Source organism: Lepidochelys kempii, chromosome 8 (genome assembly GCF_965140285.1).
Source record: "Lepidochelys kempii isolate rLepKem1 chromosome 8, rLepKem1.hap1, whole genome shotgun sequence".
NCBI lineage: Eukaryota > Metazoa > Chordata > Testudines > Cheloniidae > Lepidochelys > Lepidochelys kempii.
Window position 1 is genome coordinate 69,749,792 of NC_136387.1, and position 23,875 is coordinate 69,773,666.

A 23,875-nucleotide genomic window follows, 5' to 3' on the forward strand; every position below is an offset into this window, starting at 1 on the left:
TCATGGTGTGTCTGACATTCAGTGTTGGATGGTTTGAGCAAAGTGGAAGAATGCCCTGATTAACATCCTGATGGGACAGGTATTTTGGAAGCAGATCTTTTTTTGGGAATCTTAGGGGTTTATTGAAGGTTTTCTTGTTGCTCCTGTTATTGCAAAATTCTAAACTTTTCCCCTCTAAAAATCATGGCTGGCAATAAAGTTTAGAACTGAAACAGACTCTTCTCCATAACTGTATTGGAAGTTGATTTGATTATTACATTTCCCTTTTGTCCTTCCTGTTGATGTTACAAAACTGCTTTGATGGATCCAAATTGTGACTCCTTGGCACTGTTGTGCATTTTGGCCTAATCCTGAAGACCACACTCAGCCCAGTTACCTGGAATATGTGGTAGGAAGACAAAAAGCAGAAGACAATTCTTCTCCCAGACATGCAGAGTCACTCACAGAAGCTCCAGCACCCCAGAGTTTGAAGCAGCTATGCACTCCTAGTAACCAATGGATCTCTGCCCCTGCCCCACTTCCACCTCCCTCTAGAGCATTGAGTTCTGCACTATACGCTAGGTGTGCGTGGTTATCTGCTGGCCATGGCTGATACCCTGGGGCATGATTCAGCAACTTCCCGAGCAAAAAGTACAAGCTCCTACAGCTTGAGCTAAAGAGACCTGTAACACACACTCACCAGTAAGTTACATGCACATTTCATTTGGCTCTGAATCTCTGTCTTACTTTACCAAATGGAGATATTAAAGATCTTTGAGCTCAGAACTTCTAGTTGCACTCTAAACTTTTTTGAAGCAGGTGAAATGGCCTTTTCAGACTATTGTCTTGGCATGTGGAGCCGCCAAATTATCTCAAGAATCTGCTGTCAGGTTTCTCTCTCTTTAGCACATCATAGTGTGAGCTATGTGTGGGCCTCAGTGAAGGAAATGACTTTATATTGAAAGTGTTCTTCTTAACTTAGTAAAGGACCAATTCACAGTCTTCTGTTCTTTTTATGGATGTAATGTATTTTTTATTGTAAGGCTCCCCAAGATGTCCTTGGGATAATGTCCCAAATGGCTTGGGATTTTATTGTTTTATCCAACAGTATAACATGGCTCTTTTGTTTTAAGGCTATCTGCATGATCATAAGTAGGCCTTTTTGCACTGCAATATGAGGTTCTGTTTGTGTGGAAATTTCCACCTGCACCCCTGAGCAAAGTAACAGACACATTAACAGGTTAAAAAAAAGGTGGATGAATGTAAGTGCTCCTGCAGTTATTAAAACTCACTTTGTATACTGCAGCAATAGCGTTCAGATATTTATTTTGATTCAGCTACAAGCAAGATATATAAATGTTCTATATTTTTACGTGCTGATATTTTTTCTCATTTTACTGCTGCCAGTTTTCTGCCTTCTCACAAAGTGGGATTTTGGTTAAGAATCAATCCTATGTCAGATGAGTGAGAAGTGAGTTGATACTTTCCAAATAACTTACTGTAACTTTTTAGAACTGTTCAACTCAAGCAAATTTTCACAACTGAAATACATTTTCGTAATTCGGTTTCACACCACTCAGATACCCCCAGGAGATTCTCTTCAGAAATTGGATTAATTTGCCTAATGTAATTTAGTGTGTGCCACCTCTCAGTCTTTGGAAACCTTCCAAACAAGGAGTTTATGCATTTTCAAAGGGAAATATTAAAACTAGGAAGGGGGAGGAATTGGCCATAGTAATAATAATAATTAGCACTGATATATAGCTCTTTTCATCTTCAACCGACTTCACGAACATTAACTGAGGGGTTCTCATGGCATCCATGATACAATATTAGCCCATTTTACAGACAGGGAAAGAGAGGTAAAATGGCCCAAAGAGAGTGAGTCAGTAGCAGACCTGGGATTAGAGTTCACTGGCTCCCAATCCTAGCAAAAATATTTGCATTCCCAGAGATGCAAGGAGAATGCATTTGCGTTCTGAATTCAAAGTCAGTCTTCTGACTCAGAGTCACTGGGGCTGGAAACACTGGCAGTCGCATGCTCAGCCCTGAGGAAAGGAGTGTCTTGGACCTATGTATAGAGGGCTCCTGTGGTGGAGGGTGAGACAAATACTTACAGAGGAGGGAGGACACACTCAGCCCAAATCTGTTGAAAGGAAGATCACTCTAACAGGGGATCTATGAAAGGGGAAGGAAGAGTAAAGAAAATGGTGTCTTTGTGATCTTACAAGTCTCCTGGATAAATAAGTGTGTAGATGTTGGGCACCTACATTCATATGCCAAGTACAGGTAATTTTAAATACTTCATGACCTCTATATGTCTTGGAGAAATATGGTGGTGGAAGAAGTGGTTCTGTGTGGTTGGTTGGTTTGAGGTTGGGTTGGGGCTGGAGGGAAAGTCCCCCTCAAGAAACAGCTCCAGGTAGAAAATTGTAGCATTTACTGCTTTTCTCCAGTTGTGGATGAAGAAATTGTAGTTGGGTGCTCATCTCTTTTTGTGTGAAGATAGGAGTACGCGTCCCATCCCACATTAGTGTGCAGTAGCATCAGCATGAGCAAAAGAAACAGCAGCTTTTTGGACATCTGCAGTGCAATATAAGGAATGGCAATAGGACTTATATGTTAAGGCAGCACAACCATCCAGTTTGTGGGAGGCCAATCAATACTTGTATTACAGATGGTGAAAACTTCCTCTTCTTACCAGAATGTGGCGTAAACAGTATAATAAACCTTGAGTCCACTTGTTAACCATTCCTTTAGATATGGTAGTCATATAAAAAAGACCACAAGTTCTTGAAAGATCCATTCCTTTACACATTCTTCTATAAATATAACTATAATAGACACATCAGTGCCAGGCCTTTGGCCTTGGCTATGACCCTTTGAAACCAATCCACTGAAACCAATCAGACTTAAAGCTGCCTTAATTAGAGAGCTGAGGATCTCCCAACTGCAGGCTGGCATAAAGGTGGCATAGTCATAGCCACTGGAACTAAGGGTGCTGTGGGTGCTACCGCATCCACTGGCTTGACGTGGTTTCCATAAGATACAGGGTTTAACAGTTTGGTCCAATGGCTCTCAGCACCCTCACTATAAAAACTGTTCCATCACCCCTGCGTATAGAGGGCCTTTACAGCACACCCTTACCCCCAGCCATGATGCCGTAGGAAGCCTTCCAGAGGTATGTTAGAACCAGAGGGAAATCCTGAGCCCCAGGAAAGCTTAAGTTAGAACAACTTTATGGTTACTCTGTATGGATCTGGTGACTGGTTCAATCTCCAACTGCCCTCAAGACGTGGGAAGGAATAGAGGTAACCCTGAACCACCTTTGCCTCTTCCTTTACTTGACACATCTGAGCTTCGAACCCATTAACATTAATTTTAGCCTAAGGCAAAGTATTTGTTGAACAGAAACCATGTAGAACAAAGCAATATACAATACAACTGACACATTGGGGCTGATTCTGCACTCATAAATGCTGGTGCAAATTAGGTGAAGCCATTGGAGTTACACTAGTGTGGAACCAGTGGAACCAAGATCAGAATCAGGCTCATTTCGTTTGAATAGTCAGAATAGGTATCTAAAAAATTATGAGAGCCAACAAAATTTTGTTAAGGTCAGACTCGTGAACATGGCAAAAGTCAAACACAACGGAGTAGAGAGTGTTATTTGTTAGCACAAAAGACAGTTGTCCTTGGTTGTGGCCCCATCTCTGCCACTGATTTACTGTGTGACCCTGGGCAAATCACTTACACTCTTTATATCAGTTTCTTCCATTTGTAAAACAGAGATACTAGTTACCTACTTCAGAGTGCATTGTGAATTATAATTAATGTTTGTACAGCAATTTGAGATCCTTGGATAACAGACAGTTGAAATCCTGCCCCTTTGAAGCTAATTGGAGTTTTGCCATTGACTTAAATGAGGCAAGGATTTTACCCACTCTTATCTAATGTGTGTAAAATACTATGATCTTCCACCTAAAACCCATATATAAATCTATAAATGGTGTAATGTTTTTTGTAGTTATAGTCCTTGAAATAGGGGGCACCAAAAACTCTTCATACTTAGACCTTTTATTAACATGACTAATAATCCAGGGGTAAAATTGCCGACATTCGATATTTTATCATTTGTGTTGAAGTAGCTCATAAATAAGTAAACCTACAATCTGCCTCACATTTTAAACTGTTAATTGTTGTTGATTTGCTGGACGTGCATCTTTCAAAAGGAGTTTTGCTTTAGGTGTTTGTTGCTTTACTAAAACCTCGTGGATCTCCAAATGCACTCTTCAGTGAGGAACACTTTTTTTAATATTTTGAAACTTAACATTTTAGGTCAGTGTGCAATTCCACGAAAGTAGTTACTATTTAGATGCATGCGATCTCTCTTGTATTTGCTGCTGAGCCTTTGTGCCACAAGGTCCCTCATAAGATTATATGGTAGCTCTCAATGTGTTTTTTCCTGTATATCTTGATTTTAAAAAGACAATGATTAATTTTCTGTACTTCTCAGTTAAGTAACGGGTTGATTGAAATCATTTTAAAAGCATTTTGGGAGAGAGAAGTCTAGCATGAATTTGGGACACAAGCTCTGAGAATTTCAAAAGCTTTTCTGGAGGTTTAGAAAGCTTAATTCCAGTGAATGCATTCATGAGCTCCCACACTTCTATATAAATATATATCTTTTTCAATTGCTTTGAGGATTTTTTTCATATCACCTGCCAAAATTGTTTAAGAAAAATATATTTCTGTGGAAGTAAATTTTGAAATGAACTCCAGCATTCACCTTAGGAGCAAATACAATATTCTGTCTCCTTGTAAACTTTTAACCAAGTAAATACTGTTAAGAAACACTTGCTCTACCTACCCTCTTTAGAAACATATTCAAAATGCACATACTATACCTAACAGTTACCCATATTGCACAATTTGTGGTATAAGCTTTTGTTCTGTTATTTCTACATTATTTTATGACTTCCCTACAAATCAGTACAAGCTGCCACTGAACTTAGAAATCATTGTATCACATTAGACAACAGAAGACCCTGAAGCAGATTTAAGGAATCGGTAACCCCTACTTGAATCATACATCATTTATTTTCTGTTCCTCTTCTCAAAAGTAGCATAGCTATTTGTTCTTCAGTCACTCTACTTCTGTACTGTCCGTGAACATGTAATAACAAAGCTTTGCAAACTGTGGAGTTATTGATATTGATAATTTAAGTGACTACTCTAAAATCAGTGGATAGCAGTTTTAGGAAACAATTTCTGAGAATGACAGCCTTTGTGTTTTCCTGGCCTCTCTAATAATCCTGCCCATCATTAACCGGGATGAATAGAGATACAAAGTACTATATTAGAAATGTTCCCGGGCATATTTTTAATTAAGGAGAGGGAGTTGCGGGGGTAGGGTGTGCGGGGAGAACATTTGGTTTGTGTTTGGGTTGTCTTGGTTTGACATTTTAGACAAGTCTTCACATCAGCCTGCAAAAGTTGAACTAACTAGATGTTGACTAATACTGTAGCATCTTAAAATTTCTCTCCCCCCCCCACCTCTCCACACACACACACACACACACCATGAAAGCCGTAATAATTATTGGCACCTAAAGAATGGCTTAGTGGTCAGTAGAAGACAGTCTGTTGAAGTATCTGTTGGTAAGATTAGAAGAACAGAGGCTGGGGGAGGCTGTGTGTGGGTTTTAATGGATGATTAAATCTGGGGAGGTTGATCTCCTTTCATGCTGTGGATGTTGAGTGCTGCAGTCACGCCTCTCACTGCCAGCCAACACTAGGATGATAATCAGTCACTATGAAAACTCATTAACTCTACAGCAATGAGTCCTCCACTGCTCAAGCTTGGTGCTGTTCTCAGTACCATGGCAATGATCTCTAACTGGATGTCCCAAACTCTCCCATCTCTGGTAGGACTAAATACCACCAGACTATCCACTTCAGATACTCTAGTAAGTAGCTCTGATGTGTTATAAGCCATCTTCATGCTGAACTGATATTTTAAGGGACCACAAATGCTATGGTTTAAGTTGCCTTTTTGTAAATCTCTCTTAAAGCTATTAATCTTTATGCTGTAACTGACTGCATGCTTCTGTCTGGACACTTCAAACTGCACAGCATTTGTGAGGATGCTACAGACTTACTATACAAGAGAAACTTTTTGAAAAATAGCCTCATTAAGTATTTAAGAACAAATGGCTTCATTTTTTTAGTATGAAATGTTTAAAATATCTAAGAAAATACTTGTTTCTTTAGCTTAGATTTGTTTCCATATTTATTGTTCCAGAAAATATATACTGATGTATTATAGAATAAGATAACTGAAAAGAAACCTACAGTCTATCTTACTCTGTAGCATTGCCACAGAGTTTCTTTTCTTAATTTGCAGAACAGTCAAGCAAAGGAATGCCTTTTAAAAAGAAAAGAAAATAGGTACTTTTCAGTTTGACCACAGGACTCTTATGCAGGCTGATTAGGAAATAATGGAGATGATGAATTATTAGTTAGGTTAGTTAAAATCTTCCAGTACTTGTATTTGATGTTCATATGCCAGTAAATTTTAACACAACATACAGTAGTCTCTGTTTACGTAGAACTAAAGAAAAAAGTGTTATTAACGCTTTCTCTGAATTTCTATATGTAATCTAAAAATTAGATTCATATTTCAATCGGACAGGTGAACTCAAGGACCTTTACAGTAGCATTTGTAGAAGAGCAAATGGAGTTGGAACAAAATGTATTCTACCAAATATTTGAGAAATCCTATCTGTGTAATTTCAGTGTAAATGAAATCAGAGTAGAACAGCTTACTATTCTCAGAACTGAATTTCAGTTGTAGCTAAAAGTGATTAATTAACTGATCAATATTTAATGATCTGATTGTATGTGGGTAGGAAAAAAATATTGCATACAAAGTTTTTAATACTGTTACTTTTAAATGCATTGTATTGTTATCCTAAAGAAATGAGTTTTTGTTTTAGTACAACATCATGTTATGGGGGAATGGGGAAATCCTGAATTTTTCTTAAAATATAACTAATTTTCACACTGAACTATATGGGGCATGTCTCTAATTCCTACCGACACCCACAAGTCAGATGGGTTCCTTCATCCAAGTATACATTTGTGCTTGACTAGTTGACGGGGAGACACACACACACACACATTTATTTGCAGGATCAGATCCTGAGCTAGTGTAAATTGACATCTCCCTTGACTTCAGTGAAGTTCTGTTGATTTTAAACCCACTGAGGCTCTGGACCATATCATGTATGCATTGTCATTATTTTTAACAACACTGCTTGCTCTTATTAAGATGGAGCAACCATGCTTGTTTCATGCTTTAGTGAGCTGTGAGGTAATAGAAGTGTCAGTGAAGCCAGCACACAGGGATAAAAGCCTTATATCCAAAGCAGAACAGCCTTGTAACATTCATAGGTGGAAAAAAATCATATTCTGTAGCATATCATAGTCAAGAGAATTTCTTCTGCTTTTTCCATCTTGTTATCCATCTTCTTATTTCTATGGCATGTAATTTCTAAAATGCGGCATTATGAGATAAGGCCCTATATGCTGTGAATTCAGTACTAACCCTTGACACCTGCGCATATATTGCCAACATATCTTCAGAAATCCACCAACATACATTCATGAGCAATCGGCAGTTCAAACTGAATCTTGTAATCTTGTTATAAAACTTTCCACACAAAATTTGAAAAATTGTACATTTTATACAAGAGAGACAGGAACAAAAACTCCTCATCTCCTGTATATTTAATGATTTCTTTTCACCTGAGCTGAAAAAGACTATTATAAAAGGGAAAGATAGGACCAAATTCTCTGCTGGAATAACTGTTGAAGTCAGTGGAGTTATACCAGAAGAAAATCTGGCCCATAATGTTTATACACAACTAGTCATAGGAATTATATGTATTTCAATGACATGCATTTGCCTAGACAGTGGTGACAATGAACACAGCTATAATATTCTTATTGAAATATCTGGTAGTGTAAAGGGAAAAGAAACCTTTTGGACCTGAGTACTGGAATTCTATAGCACAGCTGCCTTTATTCCAAGATAACATGAAATATTAGCTTTTGCAGGGGCTCCTTTCTCTTTTCATAAGATTGTTAAGAACTAACATGAATATTTTTGTTTCTCCTCTTTGAGGCTTGGTTATTTCTTTTCTCATCCGCTTACTAAGACCTGTCAGTGGTAAGCCTGCATTTGGGGTTTGGATTTAACATTTTTCATAAGATGTTGATGCCTTCTAGCGCCTTCTCTGGGAAGCAGAGCAACTTCTGCTGGAGGGTGGGATTAAATGAGAAAGAACAAAAAAATAATAAAATAAAAGCGCAGATGTGTGTAAAAATCACACTCACAGTCACAGAGATAGATAGATAGATACTTCCATCCATACCCTCTCATGACAGCAATTTCTTTCCTACTGAATGAAAGAATCCTGGAAAAACAGAATACAGTAAAGCAATGGAGCCTAAATGTAGAGTAATATATCATCATTCATGTAAGCATGGATAAACAATCACAATGCACTTCTAGTATGTGCCTGAGGGTTTCTCATTGTGAGATATACATCACAAGTGTAGAACAAAAAGAACAGGAGTACTTGTGGCACCTTAGAGACTAGCCAATTTATTCATTTATTTAATCTCTAAGGTGCCACAAGTACTCCTGTTCTTTTTGTGGATACAGACTAATACGGCTGCTACTCTGAAAAGTGTAGAACACTTCATTTTTAAAAAATCGAATGGCAAATGGTTTTATGATTGTACAAGTGTTTCTTCATCTAACACCACATTGTAAGGAAATTTGTCCCTGGGTAAACATGCTTTTTGTCAGGAAATGAGATTGAAATGTGTGGTTTCAGCAGAACATATACAGCACTGTTTGGACAATACAACCCGAATTACATCCTTTTTACTATAGACTGGGCATGATTCTGGTGTCTCATCATTTTGCACTGGTGAAACTTCATTAACATGAATGGAGTAACTCCTGAGTTATACCAGTATCAGCTCACAATTAAGCTCAAAGATTGCAGTGTATCTGTACATTAGGGGTAAGAATTCCTGTGCCTTAAAAGGGATAGGAGCTAACATTGGGTTCTACAGATAGTCCTAAACTTTGACATAAACTTGGTTTCAGTACTGCTACATGACATCAATATCTGGGTATGAGGACTATGGAAAATCATAGAAGCCACCAACCTAAAATTAGCTAACATTGTAAGGGTTAACTGCTTTGACAAGCATAAATTGTTCAAGCTTACAATTTTACTTGCTATTCAAAACCAGTTTAAATTGTCCCTGCAGCTGTAATTTTGTTTAGATTTTATTGTTCACCATCTCTGTTCAACTAGATGTGCCCTAAAAAAATAAAGGTTAGAAGAACATCATAAAACTGGCATGATTTAGCAATGAACCTTAGATAAGTCTTTCTAGCAAACCCTAAAGCAAGTTCAGCTGTCCTCCATTTACCATCCCTTTAAATTATAGGCTTTTATTTTCCTAGCAAAACAGGGGAATATTACAGTTTTGATCTTTCAATTAACTCTACAGAAGGAGAGGTCACTGCTTTCTTCAGTGACCCCAGCAGAAATCCTTTGGAAGAAAAGAGGTGGTTCTCTTCTCTTGCATTAAGATGACATGCAGAGAAGAATCACCAGGGAATACTCTTTCACCTTTTATTCTAAACTCATTCTAGAGAGATACTGTATCTGCCCTGTAGTGATGAACTATGCAATAGCTGACTGTACTTAGGCCAGTAAGCATCAATATTAATGCTTGCCAGTTTTAATAATTACTGTTTGCACTGATGTTAACTAAGTTTTTATAATATAACTGGTGGCTCACATACACTGTGCCAAAATGAAATTATTGTGGTGGCAGCCATTAGCCTCTGAGCTTTGAAATCAAGTAGCCAAAATTGTATATGTTAGATATAAAAAGAAGAATGCATAATTTTATCTTGACTAGTCATCTCTAAAACCAATACTCAAGAACATTAATTCTATTAACAGATTTAATTCTATCATCTGAAATTCCTTCATCGTCAAGATTCTTTTATTTCCTTCTTTCATCTTGACCTCTGTAAATTTCTGTACATCTTATTAAATGCATGTCAACCAACTCTTTCAATCATCTTTCAAAGATTTAGGGAAACTGGCAGATAGAGCTTGGGGATGTTGGTCACCACTGAAAAAAAAACCATAAAAGACTAGGAGAATTTTTGAGTTTTACCATGACTGCTGAAAGCAGAATGTGCTAGGAATTTCCAGCATACATTACAGTCTTAATGACTAAATTTGTTCCCTTTCATCTAAACTAAACAGATTCTTTGCTGTACTTCCCTGAGGCTTCTCTGTTGCTGTTGGTATTTATAGCTATGTAACTGCAAGGCTGTTTTTGGTGTACTGCACCTTTAAAAGTAAAGTGGGCCCTCTCTAACTTGTTTTTAGGCCTGAGAGTTGGTCAGCATGGATGCTGTTACTGTGCTTTCTCATGGGGACTTTATATTTGTTCCTTTCTATCTTGTTATTTTCTTTCAAGTAAAAGTCATCCAGTAAGAAAGGACATATTTGTTCTTTGTTCATGGAAAACAATAACACCCTATCCACAAAGAATGAAATCAATGAACTTGTGTTGAATCATAAGTAGAAAACTGTTCTCATCCAGACTGAATATGATGATAATTAAGCAGGGCTGTCAAATATTTCTAAATAACTATTAACAAGGAGTCAGGTATAATGGAAAACTTTGGAAAAATGAAAAATTATCAATCATCCATTAAGGGGGTAATAAAAGATAATTAAAAGGAAGATCATTGTGAACACATATGGTATGTAACTGTGCAAGCATATTTTCTTAAGTTTAATTCGTGTGTGTCTGTCTGTCTGTCTGTCTACATAGAGATATTTTGTTTTAAGAATTTGAAAAACCAAAAAGTCATTCATGAATATCAGCTATTTCACTCCCTTTGCATTTGCTTATTATTGTTTTATTACTATAGACTCAAATTAGCCCCAAAGAAGGATGGCAAGTGTATAGTTCAGCCCAAGACCCAGATGGCCGATGCATTTGTACTGTAGTTGCACCAGAACAAAATTTATGTTCAAGAGACGCCAAAAGCAGACAACTTAGACAACTGCTAGAGAAGGTAAGTCTCCCAAATGTATCCCTTCTTTTTGTCCACTAAGACTTCCATAGTAATCTGCTCCTTTCCCTCTTTAAAATAATAAATACAGCATTCAATGATTACCTATCAATGTTATTTCTCTATTTCCCCTTCCCAGTTTTCCACCACTAACCACACTTCATCTGGTTTCTTTACAACACAGCTCTGCTGACCTGAGTCATTGATCCAGCAGCTTAATGCTGCATTTTCTCTCATTTCTGCCTCCCAGATTTCTTTCTTTAAGAGAACCAAGTAATGCCATATTGCTGAAGATGGGATCAGCAAAGATTACCGTGCTGAGCCTTCTAAGCATAAAAGGGAGGTTGTTGGCAGGGTATCCTTCATAATGTAATGTATAGTAAATGCAATGAGATGTGTAATGTATATAAAGGAAGATAGTTTCTGTGTAACTTTGGAGCTGTGATGTACCCTGCATCCATACACACCCCTCCCCACATTTGAGCTTGAACAGCTCATCTTAGAGATGCTGTATGTCAAACAAAGATACCTGAGTGACAAAGTTTGGAGTCTGAGTTTTTGGGAAGCCAAGTGGAAAGTGGTCTCGGAGGGAATCCCAACAGGAGCTACACCAGCAGCTGGAACAAAAGACTAGGATCAAACCCAAGAAAAGTTTAGAGAACTGCTGTCAAACCTACACTAACACTATGTCTACACTCTGGACATTACAGTGGGACAGCTGTACCACTTCAGCTGTGCTGCTGTAAGGTCTCACATGTAGCCACTCTTTGCCAGCAAGAGAGAGCTCTCCTGCCGTCATAATTAAACCACTCCCAACAAGTGATGTTAGCTATGTTGGCAGAAGAACCTCTCCTACTGACACAGTGCTGTCCACACCAGCACTTTTGTCTATGCAACTTATGTCGGTCAGGGGTGTGGACTTCATTCTCCAGAGCTTTTACTCTGGCATGTTTCTCAAACATTAAAATACTCATAAATAAGGTTTTTAATCTTTTCTTTTTCTTTTTGAAGTCCACAGCACCAACCCTCTCACAACTAGCCCTTTGATAATTTGGGGTCTTCTATATGGAGGCTTAAGCTCTACAAATTATTTTTTTTCACTAGATGATGGCAAATGTGGGTACAAACAATCATTTTACTACATCAATAAAGCCACATATTGCTGTTTATTACAGTTTCTGTGGGAAAGTGGCTTCTGGCAAAGTGAAACATTTCAAGCTTTATCATAGCTCTGAAAGGATTTATTTTGTTGGCTTCAGTGATTAGAAAGAACATAAAAGAAGATAAAAATATGGATTTATTCCATTAACAGTACTTTCTAACAAAAATGTATATGGCTAATTATTGCTAGTTAATCTACACTGCTATCAACACTATTTTTAAGGTATTTTTAACGAGGTGGTAGGTTAAGTAAAATCAAACTGTATCAGATCCACAATATGTTACAGGATTGTAATAACCAGATGCAGTATGATACAGTCGTCATCACAATGGGGTGCCAACTGAAACTATGGATAACACCTCAAAGGTTATATATGTTAGTGTACGGAAGGAATATCACCCTTTTCTCCCACCTCCATTAGACTGGCTGGACAAAAGGGGTTTTGCCTGAGCAAGTTGTGAGTAAGATCTTTAAGATTGGGCCTAATATTTTCTAGTGGTACTTCCCCCTCCCCCATTTACTGTGCATGAGTTAAAGTTAATTTTGGCATAAAATTATTGCACATGCAAAACTCTCTGAAAAAACAACAACAAAATGTTCTACTTCAGCTTCATGTCTGGAAATGTGTCACCTCTTCCCACATTTTTTGTCTGATTTTTATAAAGTTAACACTGATGAAAGATACATAAAGTACACACAAATTAAAGGTGTCCTTGTCTTAAAGATGGGAATGGGCTGTCTTTTGTTCTACATATGCTCAGTCAGTTACTTGAAACTCATTTCTTTTAATCTTTCAGTGATTTTTTTCTATTAATGATTTACAGTTGAATAGATGTATTTTATTTCTACTGATAAAACTATAAACAATCACATATCCTACAGTCTGGCCACCTGTTACATTGCTGAATTTTATAATAAAATCTCAAATGTAAAAACTTCTCCAACTCTCAACCCATCCTCTCCTCAAATGGCTGGAGGAAAAGTGCCTTGCAGCATATCCTGAAGGATAACAGATCTGGAAGTGATTTCCAAAGCCCATGATCATGAAGGATATCCTGCCAGCAACCTCCCTTTTATACTAAGAAGGGTCAGCACGGTAATCTTTGCTGATCCCATCTTCAGCAATATGGCATTGAAAGAGGCAAGTAGGATAGTCCAAGTCATTTAGAGCTTAACAGCCTTTAACCTGCTAGGTGAGCACTCTGGCCCTGATCCAACAAAGCATTTGAGCATATGCCTTACTGTAAGCACAAGTCCAATGGGACTGTTCACATGCTTAAGAGCTTTGCTGGATTGAAATCTGTTGTAGAGGCATCTAGGAATGCCTCTACAATAGATAGAGAATCCATGGACCAGGACCCCCTTGTATTAGGCACAGTACAAACCACAGAACAAAAAGACAGTCCCGGCTCCAAAGAAGTTACAGTCTAAGGAATGTACTAATAGTAATAATGTTGGTGTCAATTTAATAAATCTTATTATCTGTATCAGAGTTAGGAAATATTTCTGAAGCATGCATAGGTAACTTTGAGTAAAGATATTTATAGTAAAGTAGGCCTCGATGTATAACGAAAAAAGTTCAAAGCTTTTTTAACACACACTAGCATTTTACAGGCTCAATCCTGCTTCTGTTGAAGTCAGCTGGTATTTTGCCATTAACTTCAATGGGAGCAGGATCAAGCCCTAAGATATGGTATTTTGCTGACTTACCAAAAACAGTGGCGTAGTCCTCCTGAAAATTTAAAAATCTAGTTTGAGTAAATGTCACTCTCAAGCCCAAGACCATGTTTTTCCAAAGCACTGACATTTAAACTAGTGCATCACTAGAGTGTAAAATATTGGCTCTTCAAAGCTTGTATTCATATTTATCAAAAGCCCAAGTTGTACATATCTCTTAAAGGAGACCCACTGGCCCTGCTCCTGATCTCTCTTGCACTGATTTCACACTCAAGTAACTTCACTGACTTCCGTAGAATTATTCCTGATTTTCATTTATGTGAAGGATCAGAATCATGCCCATTCTCTTTAATAGAGTAGTACAATGTTCCGGGCAAAATGATTGCTTCTAAGAGCCACATGCTGTATACAGAGCACTTGAAAAAATTCAGCAAGTGCTGCATTATATAGTACAAACTCTGTCTGGGTGGCAGCATGCATTTCATTTGCTAAGTATAAGTTCAGATCCTTGATGAAGCTTGACAAATTTAAATTCAAGATCAAAACTTTACCCCATTCTTCCTCCACACACCCCAAATCTTCTATAAATTGGATTAAGTAGTGAAGTGGCATGGAGTTATAAGTTAACTCAGGTCAATATCCCATTTTCCTGAGTTATTGAATACTTGCATTCTTTTGTTCAGGAATGTTGAATCACAAACCTCCTTTATGATTCCTTGCCCTGAACAGTTCTTCCCCTTGCTGAATTGTCACAAAACTCAGTGCACAGTTTTCTTTTTTAAGGTATTATACGATGGGTAAAGACATTGGGCCAAATCCCTCTAATTTATAGTGGAACAATCCCATTTATTTCAGTGGGATTACATGTGTGACCAAGGCCAAACTGCGGCCCACTTTCTGTATCATTGTACAGTTATGAATTCAAAGCTCCACTGAGGTAAACAATGGCTAACAATTCAAGCATTGACAGAGGCATGACATTTTATCATTTGACATTTACCTACACATACAAGAAAAAGAAAAACAGAGTGCAGCCAGTGTTCTTCTTTAACAGGTTCAGAATATGTCCCAATCTATTGAAGTTTTAAACCTACGGACGCAGAGGGATTTCCAGTATGTTTTAAAAATGGAAACACAAATGAAAGGGCTGAAGGCTAAGTTTCGGCAAATTGAAGATGATCGGAAGACATTAATGACAAAGCATTTTCAAGTAAGTTTTATTTTAATAATAATTTTGAAAGCCTGCTGCAAGCTATGCACTAAAAAGCAATGCATGAACTGCTAAGATCTCAGCTTGAAAAGCTTATACAAAAGCAATGTTGAAAAGGAACCACAATATAACCTCTTTTATTATGATAATCACTTTATTCAGTTTAACTGTAATAAGGAGTGACCATTAATTATTAAGACGTTAGAGAAATGTCAGTATAAACAGAATCCTATTTTACTGTGTCAATGTGCAGTTCATATTGAGAGATTTATATGCAGTCAAGCACTGGTGATAAATGAGGAAGCCAGGGAATTAATAGCAAATGACCAGAGGGTTTTGTACTTTTACAGTTGTCTGACATTTCGTAGAACTGAAAAGAAGAAAGATCATAATGAGTGAAGTTATTGTAATTGGTACTTAATAGCATTAAGATCTAAAAGTTTCTGATTAGAGATTGGGGGAGTTAGTTATTCGGGGTGTTCCCCCTCCCCTCTCTAATCCACATGTGCTATAAGAAAAAATGTCCATGTTAAATTTCCTAGTAATTTTTCACTGAACAAAAACTTTAGCCACCCTATCTGCTATGAAATCTAGTTGCTAGAGGTTAGAAATGGCTATTGTCTATTCTTAGGAAGCCATCTGGACTATACTAAGGAGACAATGTTACAGACATATAGTATTGCAGGTACTGGGCCCTAATGAGGGAGAGTTTTGAGTGTGCAAGGAATGCAAGATAGGGTCCATTAAATATATCCCAAGGATGCACATTTTATTCTGTCTTTTGGAGGTGCTCATGATAGCTGAAACATGAAAGCATAGGCTTAAATTTTCAAAAGGAGTGGCACCTGAGTGGCATCTGCTTGTTCAGAGGTACTAGGCACTGAACAGCTCCCATTGGTTTCAGTAATTAATTATACTAATAACCATACTCTCCAAGTGATCTCTTACTTATTATTCTCAGTTTAGCTGAAAGTCTGAGTATAATTCTGCTCAGCCAGTTTCAGCTTCATGAAAGTTTTCCCCTTTACCCCTTGTAATGTTATTTGCCATAACACCACATTGTGTTGTGCCATTATATATTTTGTATTATTGTTATTTTTTTTTCCAGAGGAACAAAATACCAGAATTTGAAGGTCCAATTTGGCTGTCAAAGGCAGCAACCTGTTGTACTACTCCAACCTTTTAAATATTCGATATTTGTATTGGCTGGACATTCAGCTTCAGTTTGACAGTTTGCCAGGAGACTAAAACTGACAGACAGACAGACAATCAAATTAAAGAGTAATTGAAATGTCAAAATAATACTGTCTTTCGGAATTTTGACTGACTAAAATTTTGGTACTGTACGTCATTCCTGAGACACAAAAAATTGTCAGTTTGCCTGTCCTTGATACCCCCACATTGCTCCTATTAAATCTGGTGGGAGTTATGTGGCAAATCAAAGGAGAAATAAGCTCAAAAATGGTGCAATTTCCTGCTTTTATTGCAATGTGAATTCATTCTTGTAATAATAGATTTAAGAGGTGTCTAAGTAGTATCAATAAAATCAAAAGAATCATTATAGTTACAGTGATCACAAAATCTTCACTTCCTTTAGTGACGTGATAAGATCATAGAATCATAGAATATCAGGGTTGAAAGGGACCTCAGGAGGTCATCTAGTCCAACCCCCTGCTCAAAGCAGGACCAATCCCCAATTTTTGCCCCCGATTCCTAAATGGCCCCCTCAAGGATTGAACTCACAACCCTAGGTTTAGCAGGCCAATGCTCAAACCACTGAGCTATCCCTCCCCCCAATCTCCAACTAAGAAGTTAATTTAAAAATGAAATACCAAAGGTAGTACAGTTCTGTAATTCTACCCATTGAAATTTCTTAGGGCTTGATCCTGTTCTCACTGAAATCAGTCACAGTGCTCCTATTTACTTCAATGGATGCAAAACTGGGCTCACACATTAAAATCTTTGGGGCAGAGAAAGTTTTTAATGTGTGTTTTAAATTGCTGTAAGTTTATGTTGCTGTATGCATAGTTTTCAATAATAATAAAATAAACTCTCCACTCACTCCTCAATGTCTCTGTTGCCTTTGACAGTGTCACTGATCCACTTTCTCTTGCTTGGGCTTCCATTACACTCTTCCCTGATTTCCTTTCTACAGTTAACAGATGATTCTGAAGTAATCAGCCTTCTCTTCTGTCTTGTGATGTTCTCCAGGATTCTAACCTTGGTCTCCTCATTTTTCCCCTTTATGCTTTCCCCCGGGTGATCTCATCTGCTCCCAAGACCTCTGTTATCTCTGTTCTGGCAACTGTCAAACCTATATCTCCATCACTTTTTCTCCCTCTTCTGTCCAGGCTTGCATCTCCTCCTCTCTCTCTCTCTCTCATGGAAGTCCTGCTGTTTCCTTAAATTATCAATGGAATTATAAAACATCTACATGTACATCATCTGAAAAGGATAAACCCACTTCCATAAAAGAAAAATCTCTAATCTGCTAGGATTCTTTCAGGGTATCTACATGTTAGTGGCTGAACAAGAGCCAGTTGCCGTAATGTATTAAGACTTATTTTAACAAACTCCCTGGCAAAAGATATTAAGTGCATTACAGTTATAGGACAAGTGATAAATAGCCATTATGGATTAGAAATAGCTAAAAGACAAACATTCAATAAATGGGGATAAATGGCCGATTTTCAACATGGCAAAAGTTTAAGTAGGGGTTGTCTGGGAAAGAGAAAGAATGATGAGGTTGCAAAATTTGCAGATGACATACAATTATTTAAGTTAGTTAAAGCTAGAGAAGAATTTGAGGAAGTTCAGAGGCATCTAACAAAACTAGTTGATTGGGCAGTGAAAAATCACTAAAGACAAATGCACGTTGGCCAATATAATTTGAATCTCTCATATAATTGTTGGGATCTAAATTTAACTCTAACCACTTAGGGGAGAGAAAGACCTAGACATTACTGTGAACAGATCCATGAAAATGTCTGCTCAGAGTGCAGTGGCAGTCAAAAAAAGTAAATAAAATATTAATATTTATAAAAATTAAATAGAAAATCAGTGACAATATAATGTCACTGTTTCAGTGCTGTATCCTCACCTAGAACTGTGGGTCAGTCCTGGTCACCTTTTCTCCAGAAAAATATAGTCAACAGGAGTTTTGTATCACGTGCAGGGAAAGACAGGTCTCAGGAGATTTGTTTCCAATCTTTTAAAAATGAATTTTGTACTTTCAGTAGAAATTGAATATTCTCTTTTACATTTTATCCAACACATAGTGTTGAATTTGCTAGACTTTCATGATACACTAGTAATGGATCTGAAACTAAAATCAATAAGAATATTAAAGTCATTTTATTAATCAGTTCAAAATATTATATTAAAGAGTGTTAGGGGACTGAACTCCTTTAAGCTGCTCTAATGCCCAGTTGACTGCTTTTTGCAGGAGTTGAAGGAAAAGATGGATGAGCTGTTACCATTGATCCCAGTTCTGGAACAGTATAAAATGGATGCCAAGTTAATCACCCAGTTCAAGGAGGAAATTAGGAATCTGTCTGCAGTTCTCACCGGGATTCAGGAAGAAATTGGTGCCTATGACTATGAGGAACTACACCAGAGGGTGCTCAGTTTAGAAACCAGACTTCGAGACTGCATGAAAAAACTCAGTAAGTTAACCATTACATGGCATATTTTGTCCCTAAGTTATATATTTTAGAGCTTTGATGTAGAAACATAAAATCCTCTATTTTTCAGCTCTTTGACACACTGGAACAGATTCTGATCTCTGTTACACTAATGTGTATCAAGAGTGACTTCACTGAAGTCAACTGTTATGTTACTCTAGATTTCCACCAGTATTGTTTAAATTAGACTCTGACCCATTGTTAACAGAAAGAGTTAAGATGCAGAATTATAAGGGATGGCAACTTGGAAATCCTAGGGACGGGGGGTCTTAGGATTGAATTGCTCATGAGCTTGTTAATGGGATGCAAAGATTGTTTCCTCTCTCACACTAGTTGTAATATAACTCAGGCCAGGATTGCCATCCAGGTGCTTTTTGGTGGCCAGTGTGATATATGTTGGCGGTCTCTGTCCAGCGTCCAATGGAGAGATATCCACATGACAAAAACCATCATCAAAATTTAAATCTTGGTTTGAAGTTTACAAATAGCCAGTTCAGAAAATGACCTCTCAGACTGTATTACCTTTGGGCCTCTAATACTAATAGGTTAGGTGTGATCCACTGATGAGCAGCATAATGAAATTAGCACTGTTATCAGCTACTTTAGCGGAAATAGGCCTCTAATACTAATAGGTTAGGTGTGATCCACTGATGAGCAGCATAATGAAATTAGCACTGTTATCAGCTACTTTAGCGGAAATAAGGTATTGTTGACAGCACAGCTTTGTGTTTGTTTCTAGCAATGCCATAACCTTCCTGTGTGACTTTGGGAAAGTCTCAGTTTTGGATGCCCAGTCGTTGGCTTCAGTGGGTGCTTAGGGAAATTAGGGACTAGTTGTCTAATATTGGGCACCCAAAATTAGAGGCCTTTTTTGCAAATGTCATCCTGAACAGGGGATAATTAATTCTTCTCTACCTCAGAGGCATGTTCTGAGGATTTAAAGGCCCTAGCCTGCTCCAATTAAAGTAACTGACAAAACACTTTGAGATACTTGGCTGGAAGGTACTGTTTAGGAGCCAAGAATTATTATTTATTGAAAGTCTTTGCCTTCCACTTCTCTCAGTCTGACCCCTTTTATGAGAACTAACAATTCACTATGAAAAAACATTAAACACTTAAAAATAGAACTCAGGCTTATGATAGGTTTCTCAATTATCAAATCTTGGGTGTGGACTTTTATAGGCGGTGGGTGGCATCTGAAATATGAAAGAGGTGCTGCCTATTATAGAAGATGTACATTTTTGACGTAATGGAAAAAGACAGAAAAAGTCATCTAGACTGGGTTAACCTCTTCAATTATTTATTTTCAGCTTCTTCTTTTTACACTGGATTAGCACATCTGTGATGGGCAAAAATACATGGAAGATTTCCTCAGACAGAAATCTCTTATGAGCCAATTCTCCCCCTCAATACATACACATAATAGCATGTTATTACACTGACAGAACATGTACATGTGCAGTCAAGGGAAAACAGATGCTTTGCTATGCAGCGGCAAGCAAGAAATTTGGTTGAAATAGCGACTTGTCTTGATAGTTAATGTTCTGAAGCAAAATTAAGGAGAAAAAATTGGCATTCCATATTTTTCAGTCATCTTGTTTTCATTTTTTTGTGGTGAATCTCTGTAACATAAATCAATGAATTGATTGCACAATGGGAGGTATTCTGAATATCAGAATCATCCCTGTTATAGTTATGTAGTCTTTCCTACAGGTTCCTCCCACACCTTTTACTTCCCTTCTAATTATTTTCCTAGGTCAAATCCCTTCTCTTAACTCTCTTCCCATGAGTTCTTCCCTAACATACAATTCTTCCTTTCTTTCTTGACCAATAAAGAAGTCTCTGGGGCCGAACTTTTTTTTTTTTTGTATTGGCAATTGAAGGGGAAGAAGTTCTATCAAATAAAAGTAGCAAATACACACACCATCACCACATTGAACTAAAAATCATACCCTACTGCTAGTATCTGTATGCAAGTTGGATGAAACTGCACTACAGGATCAGAAAGCCCCCTCTTATCTGTGCGTGCGCATTCTCTCTCTCTGTCTCTCAGAAATTCATCTCCAGATTGATTCTGAATCCAAACTCTGCAACTCAGTTATCTCCCTATATAGATACAATTGTATGATTTCCCCAGGGCTCCTTTTCCCTCTGCTTACTGCCAGGATCCCATGTCTTTCTCTGTTTTTAGGGTTCTTTCTTGTTTTCCTCTCCACCTCCCTGGACCTATGTCTCTGCACCCCTCTTCCTTCTTTAGCCATGTAACAATCACATATTCTCCTAGTCCACAGGCAACTACATTTTGAGCCTCAATAGTATGATGATGCCAGACAATAACACTAGTAAGGCTTTACCATCTAATGTTTTCATATTAGGGCCTATGGTGTGCCTGCATGCTTAAGGAGTTTAAAGGGGGTTTCTGGCTAACTACTGAAAGGATTTCAGCCTTCTTAAATCCTAATGCAGAATTGTCTTTGCTCCAATGGGGGTAATTCTCAGAGGTCCAGGTGCTCAGAAAAGGCTGAGAAAAGCATAGCACAGCTCAGGTGGCTTTTGAGCTCCCCTATTCCTGGACTGGCTGTGTTCCTGGCAAGTCCCCACATGCAAGTTAGAGCAGCCTGAAATCAGCTTAAAGTTAATCTTGCTGTATATAGCCCCAAGAGGCTGATACAGCATCTGGGGATCAGGGGGCAAAAGGAAACTCCAGCTATCGCCCATTTCACCCCAGTCGTGCCCATTGCACTGAAGGGCTATGCCTGCTCCACACCACTTGAGGATCCCTCTGCGCTTAGGACCAGAATCCTCTGGCCATGTAGGACAGAACAGCAACACTGTACCCAGGATCTGGGCTTGAATCATTACAGAGTTTTTGTTGAATCTTGCAGTATAGCTATCTAACCAGCACGTGTAATGGCTTTTTTTCCCTCTTCTTTTCCCTAGCAGGTGTTTTCCAGTAATATAACTGTTATATTATGCATTATTTATACAGTTCTAGCCACTTAAATGTAATTTTCCATCTGCACTGGCAACCCTTGCAACATTCATTAACATACAGTGAGCAGTCATTTCACTTTCACTGAGATTTAAAGATTTCCACAGCCATTGTGAAGAGTGAAACTTGTTCCTTCTCCTTAGAATAGGAAAATGTCACTTTGCATTTGATAAATAGCAGTTGATAAATATAGCCTACATTTTCAGAAGTGTGCTTGCAGTTTAGCATATGCATGACTTGTGTGCATACATTTTGTTGTCTGCGTATAAAAGGGTGTGTGTGCTTGCATGCATTTGTGTGTGCAAATCCTCAGCTGGCACGCATGCAAGTCAGATACACACAAGAAAATGTAGGCCTTAATGTACTGCACATAATGTGCTGTACATAGGGACAATTTTTACTCTAGTAATACACTGCTTTCCTATGATTTATCACCTTCATTTAATCAGCTACTGTGCATTAACGCTATTTAGTAGTGACAGATTTTTAAAAATAAGATTAGTCTAGTAAATCAATATTCTCTCAGACAACAGTTGCCTATGAAATATGAAAGAAACTATTAGACTGGATACATGCTGGACTCATTTCCAGCTTCTTATACAGCAAGGTCAAGGGAAAATTTGACATTGATATTTTTGCTTGGGGCCAGGAAAGTGTGATACCATATTCAACAAAGAAATCCCATCATATTGATCACAAAAGAGATGGTAACATTGGCAAAGGATTCTTTTATTGATAATAGTGATTCTTTGTATGGTACAATTCCTGTAGATTCTGAGGAGCTTTACAAACACTAAGCTGTACAGCCTTCTGTGAGGGAGGTAAGCATGATTATCCCCATTTTATAGATGAGGAAACCAAACAAAGAAGGTAAGTGACTACACCACAGATTACACAATGAGTCAGTGACAAAGCTCAAAATAGAACCAGGAATTTAAACTCCCAGTGGTAGGCTTTAACCACTAGACCATCATATTTCCCAGTTTGGGGCTAAGTAGGATAATAGATACATAAACTCTAAGTAAAGGGTGAGTTCAGTTTCTAGCTCTTCATTTTGCAGTGTAGTCCCATAACAAATTTTATCCTAAGGAAGGATACAAAAGAAGTAAAGCATCTGGAAACTGCTTGTGCACACACTGAAAAGTGGACTCACTTCCCTCTACCCTGTTCATTACCCATAATAATTCAGGTCAGTGTTTAGTATCTAAATAAATACCTGAAACACTCTGCATATAAAAGCCCAATCGACTGTGTTTGAGACAGAAAAAGGAAAATCTCATAACTAGGTACTAGCAGAGTTCAATAGATAAATATTTATTAATTAACCAAGAAAACTTCTATTCTGTCCTTGTACTAAATGTATTCGGCTCATTTTCTTTCAGCAATACATCTAAAAAGTAACCTTACATAAAAATAAAAATGACTTATATGATCATTACAGTGGGATTGTTTTGTTTTGTGGTATATGGTATAACTTGTAATCTTCAGGGTAAACACTAGTCATCACAGAGATTGTGGGGATATATTAGCATTGGCTACCCACACCTATGTGTACCCTCAAAACAGCCACATGTCAATGGTCTTCCCAGCCTCCCCCGCATGTTCTAGTGACATACAGAATAGGTGCTGGCAATGTCTCATCACCCCATGGACAGTTCTGGAAGGCATTCTGCTTTTCAGGATTCCCTAGCATGCAGGGATAGTGCATCCACTTCTACACTCCTTCATGGGTAGTATACACTCCTCATCCCGTACCCTGATCCTCTTCTTAAACCAGCATAAATCATGACCAGCTGTAATGAAGTCTATGGAGTAACACTAGTACAAGAAGGGAATCAGGCCACAAACACCCATGAGATGGTGCACTGTACTCCTTATACAGTCACGTTTAGTGAACAAACATTAAAAGGCTTGGCTGTTCAGTTAGGATAACCTTTGGGATTTTCAAACGCGCTCAGCATGGGCCTTGCTGTTTCCATTG

At 37.9% G+C, this 23,875-nt stretch overlaps 1 protein-coding gene across 3 annotated transcripts in view; it reads left to right on the plus strand.

The window, feature by feature from the left end:
- OLFM3 (olfactomedin 3) overlaps positions 1–23,875 on the plus strand; it is a 119,670-nt gene that overhangs the window by 85,785 nt on the left and 10,010 nt on the right. For 2 of the 3 annotated variants that reach the window (XM_073356875.2, XM_073356874.1), the window contains 3 exons: positions 11,027–11,173; positions 15,064–15,219; positions 18,665–18,884. In XM_073356875.2, the coding sequence (XP_073212976.1) occupies positions 11,027–11,173; positions 15,064–15,219; positions 18,665–18,884 (523 nt within the window). Of the gene's footprint in view, positions 1–5,782; positions 5,949–11,026; positions 11,174–15,063; positions 15,220–18,664; positions 18,885–23,875 lie in introns of those variants that run through there. The other variant, XM_073356873.1, reaches the window with a different exon arrangement.